Raw genomic sequence first — 20668 nt, 5'->3', positions numbered from 1 at the left:
CTGTGCAGTTACAATTTGTATGCAGTTGCTTCTTAGTGAGTTTTAGAAGCGAAAGCTTGGGTTTTGTTGTTGTTTTTTTTTAAAAGATCCTGTGTATTTTTTAATGCTGTAGCCCAAAAATGTGACTGAGCAACACACATAAAAATGAGCCCTTGGTAACAAATACTGCAAAACTGGTAAACTGATAGCACACCTGCTAGGTCTGACAGTCATAACAAGTTTCTTCTCCTAGGTTTAATGGCTGCTGTTCCTTAGAAAACAGTGACAATTGATCTGTTGTGAACAGCTTAATGGTAATATTCAACCATCTTTTCTTTAAAAAAACTGTTTGGAGATGAATAAAAACTCCAATAGAGAATTAACTGGAAATTTCACAGCAGGATGAGATACGTTTGGAGGAAGCATCTATAAATCAGTCCAGAAAAATTAGCTGCAGTCAAATGACTAGAGAGTTGTGGGCAAATATCACATATGCTCTAAGAATATTAAGGCTTGCCTTTGGTTAAAAATTCCTCTGGAATTATTACTGTCTGTATCTGTGATGGCTGCTGGCAATTCTGCTGACACAGATTTCATGTAGTGTTCCCATAAGAGCAGCAACTACTGAAGTCTCTGCACACTAGAGGAAGTTTCTCCCTGAGGCCATGCTTTCTAGTGTGCAGTAATTCACAGTTTGAGGTGTACCTTATGCATAAGGGAAAAAAACCAATTTTTTTTGTACAGGTTTCTTGGACACAGAGTCACACTGGTTGGGCAGTTTATGTTGTTCTAGCTGGGAGATGTGTTTAAAATTATTATGAACATTATTCATTCCCATCTAAAAATAGAGAGCTTTCTAGGACAGAGAAAAGCTTAATTTCTTCTGGTAGAACACTTTTATTGGCTTAATTAGATAAGGGCAGTGAGCAGGGAAGGTTATCTTTCTAGTCAGCTTGTTCCTTTGCACTTGGGGTTTGTTGGAATGTCACATTATTACTCCATAAAAACACCTTTTAGTATAATGGAAAAATCCTTAGAAACTTGATTTTAAGGGGTTTTATTTAATGCAGTTCAAAGAAAAATCTAAAAGAAGAAGTTGTATTTAGAGTGTTTTATTCCACTTTGAAATCTCCTTAAGGTTATTAGAGTTCTCTTGCTAATAAATCTTAGTTTAAATATTATTATGATTTGAGTTTGACATTTTTATTTTATTGCGTTTGGCTTTTGGGTGACTTGATTCATCTTAGTATCATATTTTTAAAAGAACCAAACATTTCTGATTTTAATTTATTTTTTTTTTTTTTTTTTACTTTTTAAAATCTTACCTATACGAAACAAACCTTTTTCCTAGGTAGCTCAACCTAGCCATCCTAGCTATACCTATCATAACATGTATTTGGTAAAAATCATTGTTCATGGGCTAGAAATAGAGATTAGGGAAGACTACAAAGAGAAAAATCATAGAAAAATTGTTAGAGGAAGGATTGCATGACACGAAGCATTTTATCAAAATATATTAAATTGTTACGGCAAACAATCATGCAGTTACTCCTTGTTAAGGCTAATTTTAGCTCTTCTAGTTAAAGCAGACATTTATTTCATGGGTAGAAATAGATCTGAGGTTTCTGCTGTATTATGCTTTCTTTTGCCCTAAAGCCAGCACTGATGTCTGGTAGCACCAGATGCATCTGTGCAAGCACAGAGAGTTGGGGTTTGGGTTTGTTGGGGTTTTTGGTTGGGCTTTTTTTCCCTAAGCTGATCAGGGAAAACGTGACTTTTCCCATCTGGGTTGGTTTTCTGAGCTGTCAGACCACACTGCAGCACAAACCCTGTGATGTTAGCAGGGGGTCTGCGCAGCAGGGAGGGTGACACCCACCCACTCCTCTGGTTTGGCATGTATTCCTTACAAGCACAATTCTCTGAAATCATGCCATTGCAGTTTGTCTGTCTGTTCCTCATGGTGCTGGCCGTCACCAAAGACTCCTCTCCCTTGTGTGGTGTTGCCTTTGCGTGGTGTAACATTTACCTGTCACTGCCTGTTTGGTGTGACAAATAATCCCTGCAAAGGGGTTAATGGAAAATAAAAACAAAAACCAGATTCTGCTGTCACTCTCTGCTTCAGAATTCACAGATATAAATTGTTCAATGGCACTTGAAATACTGAATGTTTGAGTCCCTGGAGGTAGTTGAGTAGATACGCTTTCAAACTGATTTAATTGAAGATCTTTAACTCCTTCAAGAGTATTGATGACTGTGCTCATCTAGTCAGAGAAATCTAGGCATGTGTATGTAATACAATTACATTTTTCTTTTATTCTTAATTTCTTAAACTTTTGGGAGGCTACAAAACAAGAGGACAAGAGAAAAAGATTCTCCTTTTTTAAATCAAATTAATATCTCTCCAATTTAAGGACGTTACTTTTAAGTAACTTATTTCTTGGCTAGGCAGGAATGTTTTTGCTATTCCAAAACTGGAACTCCTATGGAAATCCAGCAGAATTTAATGTTTTATCTTTAATGGACCTTCTGACTGCTGTGTTGTTATTTGGTGGTTGGGTTTTTTGTGGTGTTTTGGTTTTTCATTGTTTTGTTGTCATTGGGGTTGTTTTTAATTAATATTTTTTTTATTCCCTCTAGGAAAATTATTCCACTTGTTAGAGAACTGTCTGAAGAAACAATCGTTTTTTCATTTTGATTGGTCTAGGAATTGCCAGACAATTTCTGCTTGAGCTGTAATATGAACTGTCATGCTGTGTGTGTTAGAAAAGGTATTTATTCCCAAAAGGATGTGTGGATACAGTAGAGTTTGCAAAATGTTAAAATAGTAAAGGATATTAAAAATAATTAGGGATAATTAATTAAGGAGCAAAATTTAAAGCCACAGTGTCAAAAATCATTAAAACCTTGCTTTTTCCCCCCTTTCTTAAGCTTCAAGACATTAATTCTTTGGAGTGTAGCCTGGTAGGTATAATTCTATTGGTGTAACAAGACAAAGGGATGATGCTGTCAGAATTTATTTCCCATGAAGTTTAGAACAATCTGATATTCTAACCTTAGTATCTGTTTTCTCTGGCTACCTGTGCTACTTATATTTAAATAAACCACTCTTACATCTTGCTTTATATTCGCAAAGAAAGGCAGCTTTGTGTTGCATTGCACCCAGCTGATAAGCTTAACCATTAGCCTCAGGCATGTACTTTTCTTCATTTTTTCCTTCCTCTAGTTTATTTGGAACAAAAGTCATATGGAAAACTGGATGATTAGAAGCACTTCCAGCTGTGTTTAAGTCTGTGTGCATGTCATGCAGAAATATAATTTAGACTTGCACAGTGCTTCTTATCCAAAGCTTTGAAAATGGGTCAATATCCTCATATACCAGGTGGTAAAATTGTTATAGGAGAGGGGAAATGACCAGTGTGAGGATGAGTGTGAGGTTTCACAGGGAAGAGTGATGAGGAAAACCCCACAGCACAGACCTTCAGCCCCATACACTTCCTACATTTGAGACTAGCTCCAGAAGAAATAATGACTGTGCTTCGCGATCTGTTTAGGATGGGCAGTGTAGCTTATTTTGCTGGGGAGGTTGGGGGTGTAAAGGTGGGACTAAATTCAGGATTTGAATATAAACTCTTAATTTTAGTTTATGTTTTACCCCAAAAGTGTGATATTTCCAAAAAATCAGGAAACTCACCACAATATGAATGTAATTCCTTGACTTACTTTTTCTGGGTAGGGATCTCTTTTTGTCATTTAAAGGGTAATAATGTGGTTAGAAAGACAAGGTAATATTGCAGCATAATTTAATTTCCAAAACATAAGAAGTCCAGAGGGATTTATAATCCCTGTACACCTGAGCTGAGCTCTGTTCTTCACAAGCCAATGAGGAAGCTTTGGGGTGCTTGTTGTGAATCCTTGATCCAGGGGTGAATTGTGTAGGACTGCATTAGAGCTCCTATGGATGTGACAGGTCACTCTGTCTGGTGTTCTCCCTTCCCCTTGCTACCATGTTACCCTGGATACACATCTTTACCTACCTCTCTTCTCCTTGGGCTGACCACAGGAGAGTGGCTTGTACAGGAACATCCATTAACAAGGTCTCAGTGTTGGAAAAACTCAGGATTGCCTCTTTTAGGCCTAAATTTATGAGACTCTCAAGTTTCCCAGGCGGTGTAAAATGCACTGAATGGAGCAGATAATCTCATTATAGTTTTTTTAGGCAGTAAATCTATTTAGTTGGTATGCATATAGCTTTTTTTGGAATGAGTTTTTGTTCCCAAGTACCTGTGTGTCTTATATAGATGGCAATGTTGGAATTAATCCCTCTCCATGAGTTGCTGGATATCTAGTAACTTGGCTGCCACCTAAGCAGATAAATAAGTTATCTGGATAATATCTAATCAATTCAAGAGTCAGGTGCTGAGCATTGTAGAAAATTTGGCTGTGTGATGGAGGTTTCTGCAGACAGCCAGAGTCAGGAATGCTTTGGTTTTGTTATAGTTTTTGGAGGCTGGTTTTGTTGTTGTTGTTGTTGTAGGTTTGTTTGTGTTTTTGTTTTTTTTTAATCTAAGCATAAAATCGATATGTTGTTTTTTTTTAAATAGTGGAACACTTTTGACCTGTGACTGAAAGCAAATCTATTCTGTCACTGTACTTGAATACATAGATGTTGTCATTATTGGCAGAGAGCAGTAGAACAATGCTCAGCAATTTGTAATCCAGGAATATGGCTGTTCCATTAAAGATAACAAACTGTCACAGTTCAGCACTTGATGACTTTGACAGCTGGCAGTTGCTAGAATATCTTGTGCTAACGTACTTCATGCCTGAGGTTATAAACTGTATGCTTTATGAATCAATAGCTTATATGTGTGATAGAGGTGTGTCTTAATATGTATTTTTTCTGTGGAGATTTCATTGTTCAGAAGGAAACAGAAATCTGTGAGTGACATTTCATAAATGGATTCCCTGGGGTTTTGTGGCCTTTAAAGCAGGTGCTGAGCTTTTTGCTGAGTTTCAGCCACACATTCTGTTGCTTTTTGGTGTAGAGTAAGTCAGCCTTTCATACTATTATTGTATCTGAATTTCAGACCTGAAAAATATAATGTTAAGCTAATGTCTTTTTATAGGTAGATAATTTGTCAACAGTGCCTACTTGTGCTTTTGTGAACTATTTTAGCAAATACCAATCTTTCCAATAAGGCCTTTACAGGAACTTGAAGGTAATATTGCAGTAGCTCCCCTTGCTTGTTACTCAAATATTATACGTTCACTTAGGCATTCAGTTTTGGACAAGTATTTGAGAGATCCAAATGCCTGTGTCCAATGCTGCTTTTTATGGGGAAGAGAGCATGGAAGAATATTCATAAAATCAGGAGCTTTGCAGAGGCTTTGTCAGCCTGCAATAATATTTTGCATGACATACTCATATGTGACCTAAATAATTAATGTATGTGGTCCATTAGTAATTCCTTATACTTTCATGATAGTCTATGTGAAAATTCACATGCTTCATAATCAAGGCATGTCCTTATGTCAGGATGAGGTTTCCTTACACATATGACTAGCAAAAAAACTCTCAGTAAGAGCCTCACATATTTTTCCTTTCTGGTGACAGGCTGTATGTGGGAATTCTCATCAGTTTCTTTAGGAAGGAAGCCTAGGCATGTCTGAGTGACCTTCCACAAGACAGTGGAGGTGGCTGTGCATGGTTTGTCTTCCGTGGCTACGTGATAAATGCAGCATCCCATAGACATCTTTGAAGTTTCTCCTTCGGCATGGATAGAAAGGACAACCTTCTTATGTGTGTTTATGTGACTTGCCATGAGTATGTGCTACCTCCAGGACAAGCCGTGCTAAACGCGTATGGCTTTGTGTGGGGTAATGAATACTCCAGTCTCTAGAAGGGAGCAGCACATACCAGTCCCTTTTTTGGCACATCATTTTGAAAAGGACCTGCTGAGCGGTTACATTTGGGCTTCTTTCTCGACATATTTGATTTTATGCATAGCATCTTGGAATTGGGACAACTTGGCTGACAAGAGAAGTCTGCTAGGAGACAGAAAGATGTATTTTTTCAGGAATGGAGGAAGATGGGTTTGAGAAAAGCTAAAATCAAACCAGAAGAGTTGTCATGTTCCTCACTCTGTGTAAACTTGTTCAGGTGCTTCATCTGTCTCTGTGAAGTTCATCAGCTGTGAAACACTTGAAATGCAGACATAGCCCTGACAAATATGGTGAAACCAGCCTAAGTTTTATAAAGTCTGTTGTGAGCTGCTGCTGGAAAGCTTTTAAGATGTACATGGAAATGTAAAACTTTAAGTAATCAAGAATTTATATTTAAAAGAATAGATTTCATTGTCCTGATATTTTGTTTGCTTGGCTTTTGTAGTCAGTAATTTTGGCAAAAATAAGTGTGAGAAAGTTCTTGACTCAGAGGAGAACAAATCGTTTATGTTGCAGCAGGTGCTTACTCACTTTAATTTTTGGATTAAATAAATGGGAGCCAAGCCTATAGCAGGCAGCAGTAATGGTTGACATAAAAGCCATGGGGAAGGCTGAAAAATTCATGCAAACTGACTCTTTGAGTAGAGTAGTTGAACTGCGTAGATGTTTTGAGTAAAAGTGGCATTGATTTTGCATTGCTTCATTTCTACCATAAATTGAACTGAATCAAAGCTCCAGTAAGCTCCTTATTATCTATCTTCCATATCTTGTCTGACAGACCATAGTCAGGTGTGCAATGTCAGCCAAACTGAAACCAGTTGCACACGAATTCTCAGGATCAGAGCTACTGAACTAGTCTCGCTCTCCTTTGTACCAGTTTTCCTTGAGCTGCTTACTTCTCTTCCTCACTGCAAAATCTTTTGCTGCAGTTAATCTGAAACTCTCATGTAATCTAGATAAAGCTTTATTCAAAAGGCTGATGTGACAAATGGCAATTTCTGTCTCTTACACAATTTGAACCCACTGATGTTTCTGTGGCCTGGTTGTTTTCAGAAGTCAGCTGAAGACTTTGCCCCTTCTGTTTCTTCACTTGGGGTGTTCACCTGATTGCTTTCTATTTCTAAAAAATAAATTATATGTATATGTTTAGCTATGTTTTATCAAATAAAATTTAATAAAAATTTAAAAATTTAATAAAAGAACTAGAATAGAAGTTTGTGACATGATTGGATTTTTTGTCTTTAACTTAGGATAAAAAAACATGTTATCCTTATTTAAATGGCATCAGGTTAACATGACCTGGATTTGAAGCCTGATATGAATAGAGGTGTATTTTAGAACTTTCAAATTACTTTCACCATCTAGGTTATTTAATTACTGCATCTAATTCTTTTACTGAAGCTTCTGCCATTGCTGTAGTCTCCACAGTTAAATTAGAGAACTTTATTTTTTTCTCTGGGTATGAACAGTCACTATGGTGAAATTCCTTCAGCTTGAATAAAGTGTGTAGCAACAGAGTAATGATTTGTCATGATCTTGGGGATTATAATGTCTGAAAAAAAGCTAAAAGAACATTGACAGTTTTGTTTCAGTGTTTAAAATGAAACACTACAGATAAAATGTAAATTGCAACTGATATAATAGAAAAAAGTCTGCTTATAATTATGCTAATAAATTATAGTTCAACTGAGATAATATCTATAGTGGATTTTAACAACAAAAAATCACATTTATAATTATCAGAACCTTTGAATAAGAAGACTTGTATTACACTTGATCCTCAATAAACTTATAGTTACATTAGTGCTACACTCCTTGAGACAACTGTATCCAACAACATTTAACTGCTTCAATTTTCACATATTCACTTTGAGGGGAATAAACCAACCAACCAAACAAAAAAAAGCTAGCCTCCTCTTTGTATGTTTTAGGCTTGTTCTGTGTCTTTGATCAAAAGTTCTTGCACTGAATCTCTTTAACACATACCTGAATAGTACAAAGAATTCAGTAAGTAGGTCTCTCTGCCCACTTAGTGCATTCAAAGACTCAGGATATAAAACCATATTGGAAAAGATCTCTGAATATGGTAGAGAAGTTTTCCTAACTCTGAATGTATCTAAACCAGACTGAATATCATTAAAAGGATTTATTTAATTCTGTCTCATATTTGTTTTCTATTAGATCTGACATACTGATTTTCTTTTTTTTTTGCTTTCATTACTACTTTGACTTAAAAAGCAAGGCTCATTATATTGCAGAAAGCAATACCTTGTTTTTTCAGTAGCAAACCAACATCACCCAGAAGTTAAAGAATTCTCTATCTTATGTCTGTATTCTTTGGAAATGAAAGATTCATTTGATTCATTGGAAGTTGTCCAAATCCTTGCTGCTTTCCTGGAAGCACTTGGAAGCTCCTTTTTTCACTGTTCTCATTTGACAGTCCTGTTGCACGTTGCTCTAATTTAGTGAAGGTCATATTTAAATTTAGCAATGTCCCCTGCCATTAAAACCTGGGTAATGCTACCCCATTTCCACTTGGGAATGCAGTGATGAAAACTACATTAATGTACCCGCAGTGTACAGTGACAGCAGCACACCTCTCATAGTGTCCTATTTAAACATGCTCTTCCATGAGGTGCTCCTGAGAGTTATGTAGGACACCTCAGGATGAGCTAAATAAGCAAAAAAACATACATCCTAATGCCTTTATTTGCTCACCTTTCCTAAAAGCCTTGTCTTTTTCAGTTCCATAATTGAAGAAACAACAAATTATTTTGTTGCAAATGGAAATGAGACCCAGAGCAAAAGCTTTTGCCCTCTGTCATCTAGCTAGAGAGGAACAAGTTGGTTTTACATAACATTTTAACATGCCAGTCCTTTGGACCATATTACAGAAACTGAGCACAAAAACTTGTGTTTGTCTTCTAACATGGCATATAAAATTTAAGATATCAAACTCTTGACTTCAAGGATGTCTGTGCCTATGTTTATACCACATGTTACGGTGTCAGAAGCATTGTGTGGAGCTCCTGGCAGGTTAATTTAAAGTCATTAAGCACATTAGGACAGGTTAGTCTTTACAGATTGACTAAGTGCTGCCTAATACCATGGGTGATGCCAGAGTTGGTGGTGGTGAGTAGCTCTCCCTGAAGGAGTGCCAGCCCTGAATTCTCAGCATCTTACTATGAGGCAGAATGGTTCTCCTTAATTAAGTGTGTTGGAGATCTGGGTAAAATATGGAAGCTTAAAAATAATTATTGTACTGCACATTTTTAATAAAAAAATATTGGAATTCATGAAAGTGCAGTAGTAATGCAAATACTGTTGTGGCTGGTGGCCATATCTGAGGTCCCTGTGGGAAAGTTCAGAGTTAGTTAACTCACCTTAGGAGCTGGAGCTTTACAGCATCTTTAATCCAAGTTTAGGACACAAAAGCTGAGTGGCTTTTGCTTGAAGGGAGAACTTTAGGGAGGGACAAGCATTTGAGCTAAAACACAGTCCTTTGCTGCTTTAAGTACAAGCCTGTCCTTAGGCTTTGTTTGTTTTAAAACTGAGGCAGGCCTAGGAAGAGGATGAAAGCTCAGACAGTGCCCAGCTGTGTGTGCCATGAGATGTGGATTCTGCCTGTTCTCATCCACGCTTCAGCAAGAATCAGGGGGATGTGTATGTTGAGGGGGGGAAAAGGCTTTTTCTCAAAGTGAAGTACTTGCAATAATTGCACTTCTGCAAGTATCAAACCTCTTTGGTTCCTGTACAAGGGCTGTGTATTTGAAGAGTTCAAGAATGTTAAATTGGCAGAGTTCATTGGAGGAGCATAATTTGGTTAATATGAAAAACCTAAAACACTAATGAACCCCTGTCCAAGAGGCATGCCTTAGTGTGTTGGAGGAAGGTATACAGAATGGAAAGTTCTGGGCTGTGTTTGTATATGAAAAGAATCTGAATAATTTGGGTTTTGTTTTTGCTACGTGTGTGAAAGGAGCATGTGGATATTGTTTTTATATTGTTCTTAAACCCAAAGTGTTCCAGCTACTTTAACACAATCTAATCTAAAACCACCATATAATATGAGTCCAGACTGGCGTAGAAACTGCAGGAATGCTCACGGTAGGACAAAATTGCCCTTTCACTAATGATTTCAGCACAGCAAAGTACAAGTTCAGTTTGTGTGTTGGGGTTTTTTTGGTCTGGAGACATGCCTTTCAAAATAACTTGATAGTTATTGCTTAACTTGATAGACTGCATTGTTTATTTTTTAAATTTATTTACTAATTGATTTCCAGAGGTCAGGTCCTTTGCTGAAATTTAAATCAATCAGAAACAATTCAGGTTTCACCTGAGTTGAGCAGCATTACTTATTATTAGTGATGACACTTATTTCAGTGTTATGGAGTTGTTTTGGGGTGTCATTGTGCAACTTTGTGGTTTAAAAAAGCTTTGCTAGGTCCATTCTTACATTTCTTGTAAATGTCTTGAAAACATTCGAAACATTTGAAAACATTTCTTGTTTTTCTTAATGTATCTCTATTTTCATGTATAATTGAAAACTGTATCAGTACAGTTTCAGTTTTTAGGTGCCAGAAGTTTTTATTTTGTGCTAAATTGGCCAACAGTAGAATTTAGAATGTGTGATTTCTTTGTAAATAATTGATGCTTTAAAATTTTTTTTTTAAAGTGACACTCTCTGATTATCCAACTCAAAAACCCCTCTTATTTATCAATTGATCCATTCAGCTGTGAACAGCTTTCCTTTTTTTTGTTTGTATTTGATTTGTATTACAGGCAAAGTGACAGCACACATGCGCTGAAGCAGCAATCAGTTTACTTGTATATTTTGTCTCTATTTATATAGACCTAAAAATTGTATTTGTATGAAGTTGCATTAGTAGTTTTATCCATGGAAAGAAGCGTTCACAATTCTGTGACTTTTGTTTGATATTTCTATGGCAGTTGTGGGGTTTACAGGATCCTTGGTACACTGATACTACTGAAAGGTGCTGAACGTTTTCAGTTTCAATGCGAATCAAAGCAAAGTTACTTAGTTATTTGCTGCTTTGTCTTTCAGCAAGAAGAATCTGTGATAGAGACAGACAATGAGTAAATATGTTTTTAATCACTTCTCCTAAATAAGGAGCTGAGAGACTGAGCTACAGCTCTGACTTGGTGCTGTTACAAGCTTTCGTCTTGTGTCAGCTTTGCATGTATTATAAAATCTGTTCATAGTACATAAAAACGCACAAATCATATTACTGAGCTGCAAAACCCCACTGCTGATACATCAAAGAAAGCAGCAGCTGTCATCCAGTTTTAGCCATGGTGCTTTTGAATGCCTTAATCCTCTTCCCAAACAGAATAAGGCAGAGAGAGTGCACTTTCTTTATCCACCCCCTCTTCTATTTTTTTGAAGTTTTGGTAGCAAAATCCAGAAGCTGTGTTCAGCAGCCGTTATTGCATGGCACAAGGCATAATTTTCTTTGCATCTGATATGGACATTTCAGTCTTCATGTATGCTAAGCCCTTTCAAATGTACTTTTTATTAGAAATTACTTTGTGTTTATTCACAGGTGCTCAAAGTATCAAAGTGATTTTTCAGTTATACTTCATTTTTATTTCAGTTTCCTTCAAACTGGTATTCTTTGTTCCCTTTCAGCTGCTGAAGGGGGGTATATGTTGGAATTGTACTCAGAACCTGAGTTACAGGAAACACATGTCTACCATTGGAATGATTATATTTTACTTTGTGTGACTTCCACATTTTTAGATACTTTTTTTAAACAATACAAGTTTTACAAGACAGTTACTACAAAACAGCTTCCCTAAGAAGTGAGCAAGATGTACTACAAATATAAATTTAATCTTTTAGATTAGATTAATTAATCTTTTAGAGCTGTCCCATCTCCAAAGTGGGTCATGGCAGAAGTCAGGGGAAGGGTATGAGAACTGAGCAAGAAAGCAGTGAGACCTCCCTGGCATACTTTCTTGTCTCAGTAGCACTTCCCAAGTCAGAAGCTCCTCTTTGAACTGAAAAAAACATATACAGGTTTTTCTTCTTCACTAATTTGCCTAATCACTTTCCCTAACTGCACTTTTTAATAAATACGTATAAACACATTTCAAGGGAATAGCATGTGCAAAATTTTATATTGAACCAAGTTACCAAAATTATTTGAATTATTTGAAGAATGTGTTTTATGTATTGGGTTTTAAATTACTTTTTTTTGTTTATTAGCCACTGTCTTGGAAAGTGAATTTGCACTGCAAAGTAATCCCAACAGAGGAATGAGGTGCACAAGTGTAAAGCTGTCAGACTACAGCAATCATTAAATTGTTCGTATAGATAAACTAATTGGAAACGATTTTTAGTCTTTGCTAGCCTTCAGCCTCTCAGACCAAAAATACTTTGTTGTGCTGACATAAGTAAGCAGCTAGAGTAAAACTTAATGTTTTAAGAATCCCTTTGTGCTGTCCTATTTACCCAAACAGAATTTCAAAACTCTGCAGTAAAAAGTGTGTCAACCAGGATCGCACTGAAAGGCAAATTAGAGAAAATGGCATTTGATGACAAGGTTTAGTATATTTAGAAATGCTCCTGTTATTAAAGTTGCTGCTGTGCCAACTACTCCTACACTGGAGTCTGCTAATTTGTGTGACATGATATCTATCCCAACACACAAGGAAGATCAGAGATTACAAGCAATAACTAACTCCAGTCCTACTTCCGTTGTCAGACAAGGATCTTCCAGCAGTGACATTACCTTCTTGTGGTTTTCTATTGCAATCCCATTTTCCCTTCCTTCTTCATTAATACCCATTTTCAAACTCCTCAGTTTGAAATGCCATCTATTTACATCTTTAAAATTCCAGAAGGTTCGGTGTTGCTCATAAGGAAAATAATTAATGCCAAGAGAGAAAATGTGCATTTAGCATTGCATGATGTCCATGACAATCTTTTCCTAGCTCACACTGGATAAGAGGTCATTGGTTTGCTTTGCTCTTGACGGGGCACAAATAAGCAGCCTCAATTCAATGAAAAATTGAGGTACCACCTCATCATTATGGAATACAGTTGTTGGTAGTTTCAGTGGTATATGTGTATGTATATGTGCAACAGGCACAGGAGTTCTTGTGGGCTGCTGTCCCAGTGCTCAATGAATAATACTGGGACATGCACAGCTGTGTCCAGACGCATCTCAGGTCAATGAAGAGACACAAACTGAAGGGCAGTTTCCATGTGTCATTAAGCTGTAGGAGGAGGAAGGCATCTCATGTTAGTTTAGTCTTTCTTTTAATTTCTTCCCACCTGGCCCACAAAAAAAGATCATGTGCGTGCAATATAGTCTTACAAAGTAGAGTAGTGTTACTTTGAGGTTTGTAATATCAGAAGAAAGAAGGGAAAATAATCTTAAAATGTCCTCCTTTTTTTTTAAGTGTTGAATTTTTATTTCAAATATTGAAATAAGAAAGTGGTAGGTATATGGTATGATCTGCTCTTGCTTGTTCTATGCTGTATTACTCAAGTGCTACTCTAGATATTAGCAGATAATTTTTCTCTTTGATTTTGATGTTTATTGCCCTCTCAGCAGGTGGGATTGTTATACAAACACCAGAAAAGGTTGTTCCACACTTGACCCATTCGTTCATGTAAATGGCATTAATATATATTTCTTTTTCTGTTTTTACAGGTTATTGAATCACTAGGGATTATTATATATAAAGCCCTGGACTATGGTTTGAAGGAAAATGAAGAGAGGGAATTAAGTCCTCCACTGGAACAGCTTATTGACTACATGACTAATGCCACAGAAACAGATGGGAGTAGGGATGAAGGATATGATGCCCTGGATGAAGGAGTGGAGGATGATGATGACAAAGAGGAAGTTGAGGCCATTCACTCCTATAAAGATGTCATGAAGGTACAGTAGTAGGCAGTTTATATGATAGTTCTGTCAATGAGAAAATCAACTCTGTTTTCTGTGTTATTGTTCTGTGTGATTCTGGCTGTGTCATTTTCTGATTTTCCTGGTCCTTTTATATAGTTTGCTTGTGAAAATGGCGTGCAGTATTGTTTCAAGTTTGACAGTAGGCAACAGAAAATCCATGATCAAATTTAGCATTGGATGTGCCATTAGTATCACAATCTGATTTAATCCCTGCACTGGATAGTCAGCCTTCTAGTGTAAACATCTGTTGAATTACATTGTGTACTCTCGGATACTTCATGGTATGTTTCAATTAATTCACCTTTTCATTAGCAGGTTATTATTGTAATTATTTCTTATCAGTTCCTTTGCTTGCCACCTCCTGAAGCACAGGAGTGCTTTTATAAGAGTAGCTTATTTGGATGGAGTGAGTCAGGACACAGTATTTCACTGGTGATCATTATGGTTGCAGTTCTTGACCTGAGTTGTGAAATTCGGAAATATAGGTTATGAATTTTAATTGTGACAAGTTCTTTAATGTTATCTGGGCTACTGTGAATAATCATTGGAAAGTATTACCCTCCAGAGCAATCTGTGCATGTTTTAGAGCCCAGTGAGCTCTTATTACAGACAGAGGTATTAATAACTGTGGTTGAAAAGAAATTGTGTAATTGGCTTAACTCATAAATAATCTGAGAATTTAATACAGGTTGAAAAATATCATGCTAACTTGTAGGCCAAGGGGATCAGGCCATTTATAGTACTTTTTCATAAATGCAAGCCATATCTAAGGACTAGGAGCTTAGTACACCACAGAAATTGAGTGTCATGATGGAAGCTGAGACTAGAAGAATATCCCAAGTAGCACATCAGAACACATTAACACATTACCAGAAAAAAGACCCCACTAAAACGCTTCAGTTCTGCTGGGTTAACAGTAGAGAGGAACTCTTGGGAGTCCAGAGGGGAAGTAACTTTGAGATGCTTTTGCATGCTCTTTGCATCAGAAGTAATGCCAGATGCATAATGCCTTTGTTTTACCTCCCTCCCTCAGAGAAGCAGAGGCCAGAGGGAGAATGAATGAAATGGTCTTTTGCTGCCCTGTGATGGGGAGGGTCTGGCTGGCTGCAGTGCTCTGCCCTTCAAGCCCCTGCCACTGCCATTCTTGCTGAGTTGTGGGCGCAGGTGCTTTGCTCTCTCCTCCCTCTGCCTCTCCCTGACACCCAGTCACCTGCTCCAGAGGGGCAAGCTAAGCCCCCATGCAAGCTGTTCCAGACAGTCTAGAGGAAATGTAGATTGATGGGATTCATTCCTCCTTTCCCCCTGGTTTGGCAAAATGCTGTGAATTGGTGACAGTTGAAGTTAGATTGTTAAGTACAAGTTTCACTTAGTGCAGAGGCAGATGAGACCTTTGTATACACAGAGCTGAAGACAGTGGCTTTGTGGAAGTGATTATTTTGCAAATTCTTTCTTGATTTCTGCAAACAGTAAAAGATAAATCTGGAAAACTTTGCTAAACTCCTTTGGGTACACTGATGTAAACATCCCTGAAATACAAAAGCGGTAAGAAAATTCAACCGGTTCCAACAGTTAAGGCCATGGAATGGCATTCTTTTCATTTGCCTTTGTTAATATCTCTGCTAGTCTGAGGTACCTGCCTGTTTGTATGTTTTAAAATCAGCATCTTATATTTTATTTCTTCATCATATTTTATTAATAATTTAATATAATTCCAGACACATAATGCTTCTGTGACTTTATCTTAGTAAATGGAAGGTCAGCAGTCATTTGTACATCATCCTAACTTTTACTCCTCCATCCCTTGGAAATCTCTGTTGTTTATTTGTCTAAATTATGTGCTGCAGGCTTAACTCTGCAAATTACCTTTATTCCCTAATCAGTGTTGTTACTGCATTGAGAGGAATAGAATGGCAACATTGTTCTGCTGTATTTTTGACATGAGTGCACATTTGCAAGGTCTTTTTTCCTTGACTTAATACCTTTTTAGGGATAAAGACCATCTTTAAAGCATGTGGCTTTCTCTTATTTCCCCCCCCCGCCCCCCCCAGCCGTGGTTAAATGTTAGAGGCTACACCCTTATTTACCCAGTGACTGTTTCACAACAGTAGTGTGTGATCTTGTGACCATGAGGCTCAATTATTTTAAGTCCCTCTTGGCAAGACTCACTGTGAAGCTTTTTCCTCCACAGTTTGTAGTGAATGCTGAAGCAGGTTTGCTTATTGAATTGAGAACTGTTGTTCTTGCCTCCCCCGCATTCTCTACATCACAAGATTGGAAAATGGTAGAGATGGACTGTGTGCTACTAATACTGATTTTTAAAGTTTTTAACTATGTAGTCTCCAGTCTCAAAAATTATTTTGTCCTTGAAAAGTAATTATATGGTTTCTCCTCCAAAAACTGTCGTTGTCTGGTCCATTGTCTGCCTGCCACTAAAACGGAACTTTTCACCATTAATCACCAACTTGGGTGAGCATATTTTGTGATTAAAACACAGAGGTGTAAAGTTTTTCTGTAATGCAAAGTAATCAAGGTCAATTCTGCACCCTTCCTCTAGCTTGGAAAATGCTGAGTAATGTGGCAAACGCTGATTCCCAAGAACTGGGAACAGGGTAAGTGCTAAAAAGTACTGCCAAAATCATCATTGGCAAAGCCAGTGGGGAAGACACAGACAAGCTTTTGTGCTGCTTCTTGGTGTATTTGGCTGATTTAGCTTTTGATTTCCTTGGCAGGACCAACCTGCTGCCCAGACTTGACCTACTGTTTTTAAAAATTCATCTGTGAAGAGACATTGGTTGCCAGAAGCTTTTAGTGTTTGATATATTTCTGATGTGTCAGCTCTGCTGCAAATGAAGGGAAAAACAGAGACAGAAAACCTGGACATTTTCAGACAGATGCTTTCCTTGTCTGAGTCCCTCTCCTCCACCCCATCCACTGTGTGTACACACCGTGCTGTGTGGTGCAGGAAATGTGTCCATGTCAGGAGTGCCAGGTTCGCACTGCCTGTACACAAGACACAGTAATCCCGAGGGATTGGGAACACACTGGGCTGACAGCACCTGTACACCTTGGGAAGCCTTGGTCAACAGGGAATATACACAGGGAAGGCCTGGCATGCCAGACAGTGTTTTGGCTTGCTAAGGGTGTGGGAAGTCCTATCATGTGGCACCTTTATCACACCATGGGGCCCTCCCTGATACTGAAACAAGATGATGCAGTTTATCAACCTCTTACAGAGTATTCTCAAACCCTAATTCCACTCCTAAACTTAACATTATCACACTCCTTATCCCACAGATCTCTGCAGTCAGATGGTTTAAACCAACAACATTTTTCATGTTAACCCAGAGGCACTTTCTAAGCTGCGATTAATCAATATCTGCTGGCTTGAGCCCCAACCCTAAACCCAGTTACAATATTATACTTCATTCTAGGTCAACACCCCTTTCTAATTCTAGATTTAAAGGAAACCTCATAAGGCTTTGATAGCAGGTTTTATTCTGTGCTGGTATTTGCTGGGCTGAACTGCCATTCTAGCCCTGTCATTTCTTCCAGATTTGAACATCATTGTAGCCATTGTAGCTGCTGCCAGTACTAGACTTTACCTCAGCCCTTGTGCAGAGCAGAGATGTTGTAGAGGTGTTGTCAATGTGCCTACAAGTCACAACACTAACCTTTGTCACTGCCTTGCTACCATTTTATGTAGGTCTTGTAGAAGGTAGATAAAGGAGGCAGTGCCTTTTCTGAACCAGTATCTATCTCAAACTTATGTTCACCTTTCATCCCAAAAGTTAACTCAGCTTTTAACATGAACCTGTAGCTAAGCCACACCTTCTTGTCTAGGACACAAATACAGGTGGATGGTCTCTGCTGCTCAATGGCTTCAGGTCCCAGGTCTTACCTAACTAATTGCTTTTAAGAAGTTCAGTAATAGTGTTTGTTAATTCTGACCAAAAATTAATTGTCATGCAAGTGGTGCTTCACAAAGGTGAATGAGTGGCCCAGGTCTCATGGTGAACAAAACCCATATGTAGAAAATCTCCATGCTGACTTAATTTGCAAGAAATTTCTTTTCAGGGCAGCGTGGTCAGCATTGTGTTATCTCACTATAAGAAATGTAAACAAGGACGCAGTTTGCAGTATTTTTATTGGTAGAAAATTAAGTTTGTGCTTTGCAAAGAGGAAGAATAAATTGTTTTTCTCAACCTCAAACACTCCTCCTCTCCCATTTCAGTTATTTTAATCATTGGCATGGTCATGAGATGAGAAACTTGTATGTTTAGGTGACTCATATGTCTTGGTAGTTCAAGGATATGACTGACTCCTTTCAGCTGGAAGGAACTGAAATGTACAATGGTGATATTGATCTGCCTCTGTTTTGAGTATTCTGATAGTAGTACAAATCTACCATCTATGGCATGTGTAAGATTATAGGCGAAAAGAAAAGTATGTCCTGTCTCAATGCAATTATAGGCAGGATAAGAAGATCTACATTTAGATCTAAGTATTTTGGAGACTCCCTTCTGAGTCTGAGGACTATTATCACAGAGATGCTGTGACCCCATGTAAGTATAATATGGGAACCTGTGAGAGAGGAACCAGAAAATGCAGTTAAAAACAAGTCAGGGTATTTGTTTATGACAGTTAAAGAGTTCATGTTGCTGGAATTCAAAGGCCCATAATTTTGTCTAGTCCAAGCTTAGTAAGGTGCAGCTTTCTGTGAGTGCAATTCAGTTTAAGGCTGGGCTTAAGCATTTTTGTATGAGCCTGCAGAGCAGTATTTATACTTCATTTCAAAACAAGCATCTTGCACTGTACTGTCTGTGAAGCTGGTGAAGATTTGGCAACTTACTTAGATGGTAAAGAAAGTCACAGATGGTGCCAATTAATTTTATATTAAAAAGGAATGCAGCATTGTTGGCTATTTGTGAAAATTCTCATGCTCAAAAAAGACAACAATGGATCCTCTCCCTTCTCTTGCATCCTGTACTCACATGTACTCACATGTGCTAGTCTGGGTAGATCTCATTTTAGAAAAACATGATTCTTGCCTGATGTGCATGAAGAGACATTGAAATTACAGTGGGTTGGAAGTCCTCAGTTTGCTTTTGTTCTCACAGTACTTGCTGGCTTGAACAAAAATTTATCATATTCCACTTGTGGATCTTCAGTTTCATAGAGGTCTGAGACCTCTTTTGTAATATTGGGAAGCCTCCTTTCCCATCTGTTTGGGTATCTAAAAGTGCAGCCATCTAGTTTTTGTACCTCTTAAGTTCTGAGGAATGCAGGTTCTCCTTTGGCTGTTCCTTTTTTGCAGTTTAACGTTTTGGGGACTGTCAGTTAGAAAGAAACCCCAAAATCTCCCAAAGTGACTTTGTAAACACAGCCCCATATCATACTGCAGTGACAGAACACCCTCAGGTGGATGCCCCTGGCAGTTTGGGCCTCTGAAGGCGAAGTTTCATGGTGCTGCTCTGACCAGGTAGACAGCTTGTGCCAGCTCATGTCCTGGCCACCCTTTCTCTCTGTGCTGCGTTGACAGAAGTGGGAGCTCTGAATTCAGCAGTGAAGTCACAAGGACGAAGGCTCATCTCCTATGCTCAGGAGGTGAGCGTGTGCTCCAGCATTCCCATTAGGACTCTGACAAAACAGTCACTGAGATTAGACTAGCTAAGGAATATATGGATCTTGACTAAATAGGACCCATCCACAGCCTTTTCTTATTCTTTCACCATGCTTTGAGAGAACTTGGAGTTGTCTTAGAAATGCAGTAAACCTGCTGCTTTTCTCTTATCCAAGCAAGACTTGTGCATCAGGGTTATTCATTCAAAACTCAGTGTGTTTCTCATGTCTGTGCTGTCACCTTTGCTGGGATCTTTGTCACCTATGTGTCATCAAAGCATCCTAAAAGTTTGTTTGTTTTTGCCTTTGCTCTTTAATCAGTTCTTTCCTCTATTTTGTGCCACAAACAATTGTGCAGGTGCAGAGTAAACAAGTGTTCCTGGCTGAGTCATGGAGGAGCCAGTGTTGGAAGCTCCTGTACTGTGGAGGCTCACAGAGCTGAGCTGAGGATGGACTGTGCAAAATAAAGCAGGAGGTTTCTCTGCATGTTAGAGTGTTTGTAACCTATGAGCAGTATCTCCATGTTGCTGCTATTAAAATAAAAGTGTTTAACAACAATAATAGGGCTTTGATATGAAGGGCTTATACCTGATGTACTTGCAAGGAAGTTGTCCCTCAAGACCTTGGTCTTTCCATTTAAAAAGAAGAAATTTTTGTCTTCTTTACTTTAATTATTGTTGGAAACATTCCTTCCATCAGTATGGGCTTAGATAGATTGTAGTATCTTACTCCAGGCTGGGAGACAAAACCAAATTATCTTTTCTGCAATGATTTATGGCTCACAGTAGCACATCTACACTGGTTAAAAACCCCTGTACCCATAATTCACATAATTATACTGGTATAACCTGTCTAAGGTCTAAAATAGTCTGAGGAATCCAAGGAGTTGTCCAACAAAAACAGGAAACACAGATGGGGTGTTCAGATTATTTTTATGTATGGGGAGGTTAGAATACACACCTGAAATTTGTGTGTGGCCCTTATACATCTAAAAGAGGCACAGCAGACTTTTTTCCTCTGTCTCTTTTATGCTGTAATTATTCTAAATATTTTATACAAGGGTAAAAATAAAGTTCCATATTTAGTGCAGGTGAAAGGATTATTTGGTGGTAATGGTGGTGGCCCGTAATGCATTAAAAGGTAGAATTTGTCATGACAGAGTTCCAGTTATTCCATTAAAAAATACA

General features: G+C 38.0%; 1 protein-coding gene across 7 annotated transcripts in view; it reads left to right on the top strand.

The window, feature by feature from the left end:
- The window catches only part of SPIRE1 (spire type actin nucleation factor 1), a 125361-nt gene that overhangs the window by 41570 nt on the left and 63123 nt on the right, over nucleotides 1-20668 (top strand). For all 7 annotated transcript variants that reach the window (XM_086893044.1, XM_086893054.1, XM_086893069.1 and 4 more), the window contains exon 3: nucleotides 13605-13835. In XM_086893044.1, coding sequence (XP_086749170.1) covers nucleotides 13605-13835 — 231 coding nt within the window. The remainder of the gene's footprint in view (nucleotides 1-13604; nucleotides 13836-20668) is intronic.

Source organism: Cyanistes caeruleus, chromosome 1, assembly GCF_971803275.1.
Source record: "Cyanistes caeruleus chromosome 1, bCyaCae1.hap1.1, whole genome shotgun sequence".
NCBI classification, from domain to species: domain Eukaryota; kingdom Metazoa; phylum Chordata; class Aves; order Passeriformes; family Paridae; genus Cyanistes; species Cyanistes caeruleus.
Note: the sequence above shows the minus strand (reverse complement) of the source record. Positions and strands in the feature narration are given on the sequence as shown.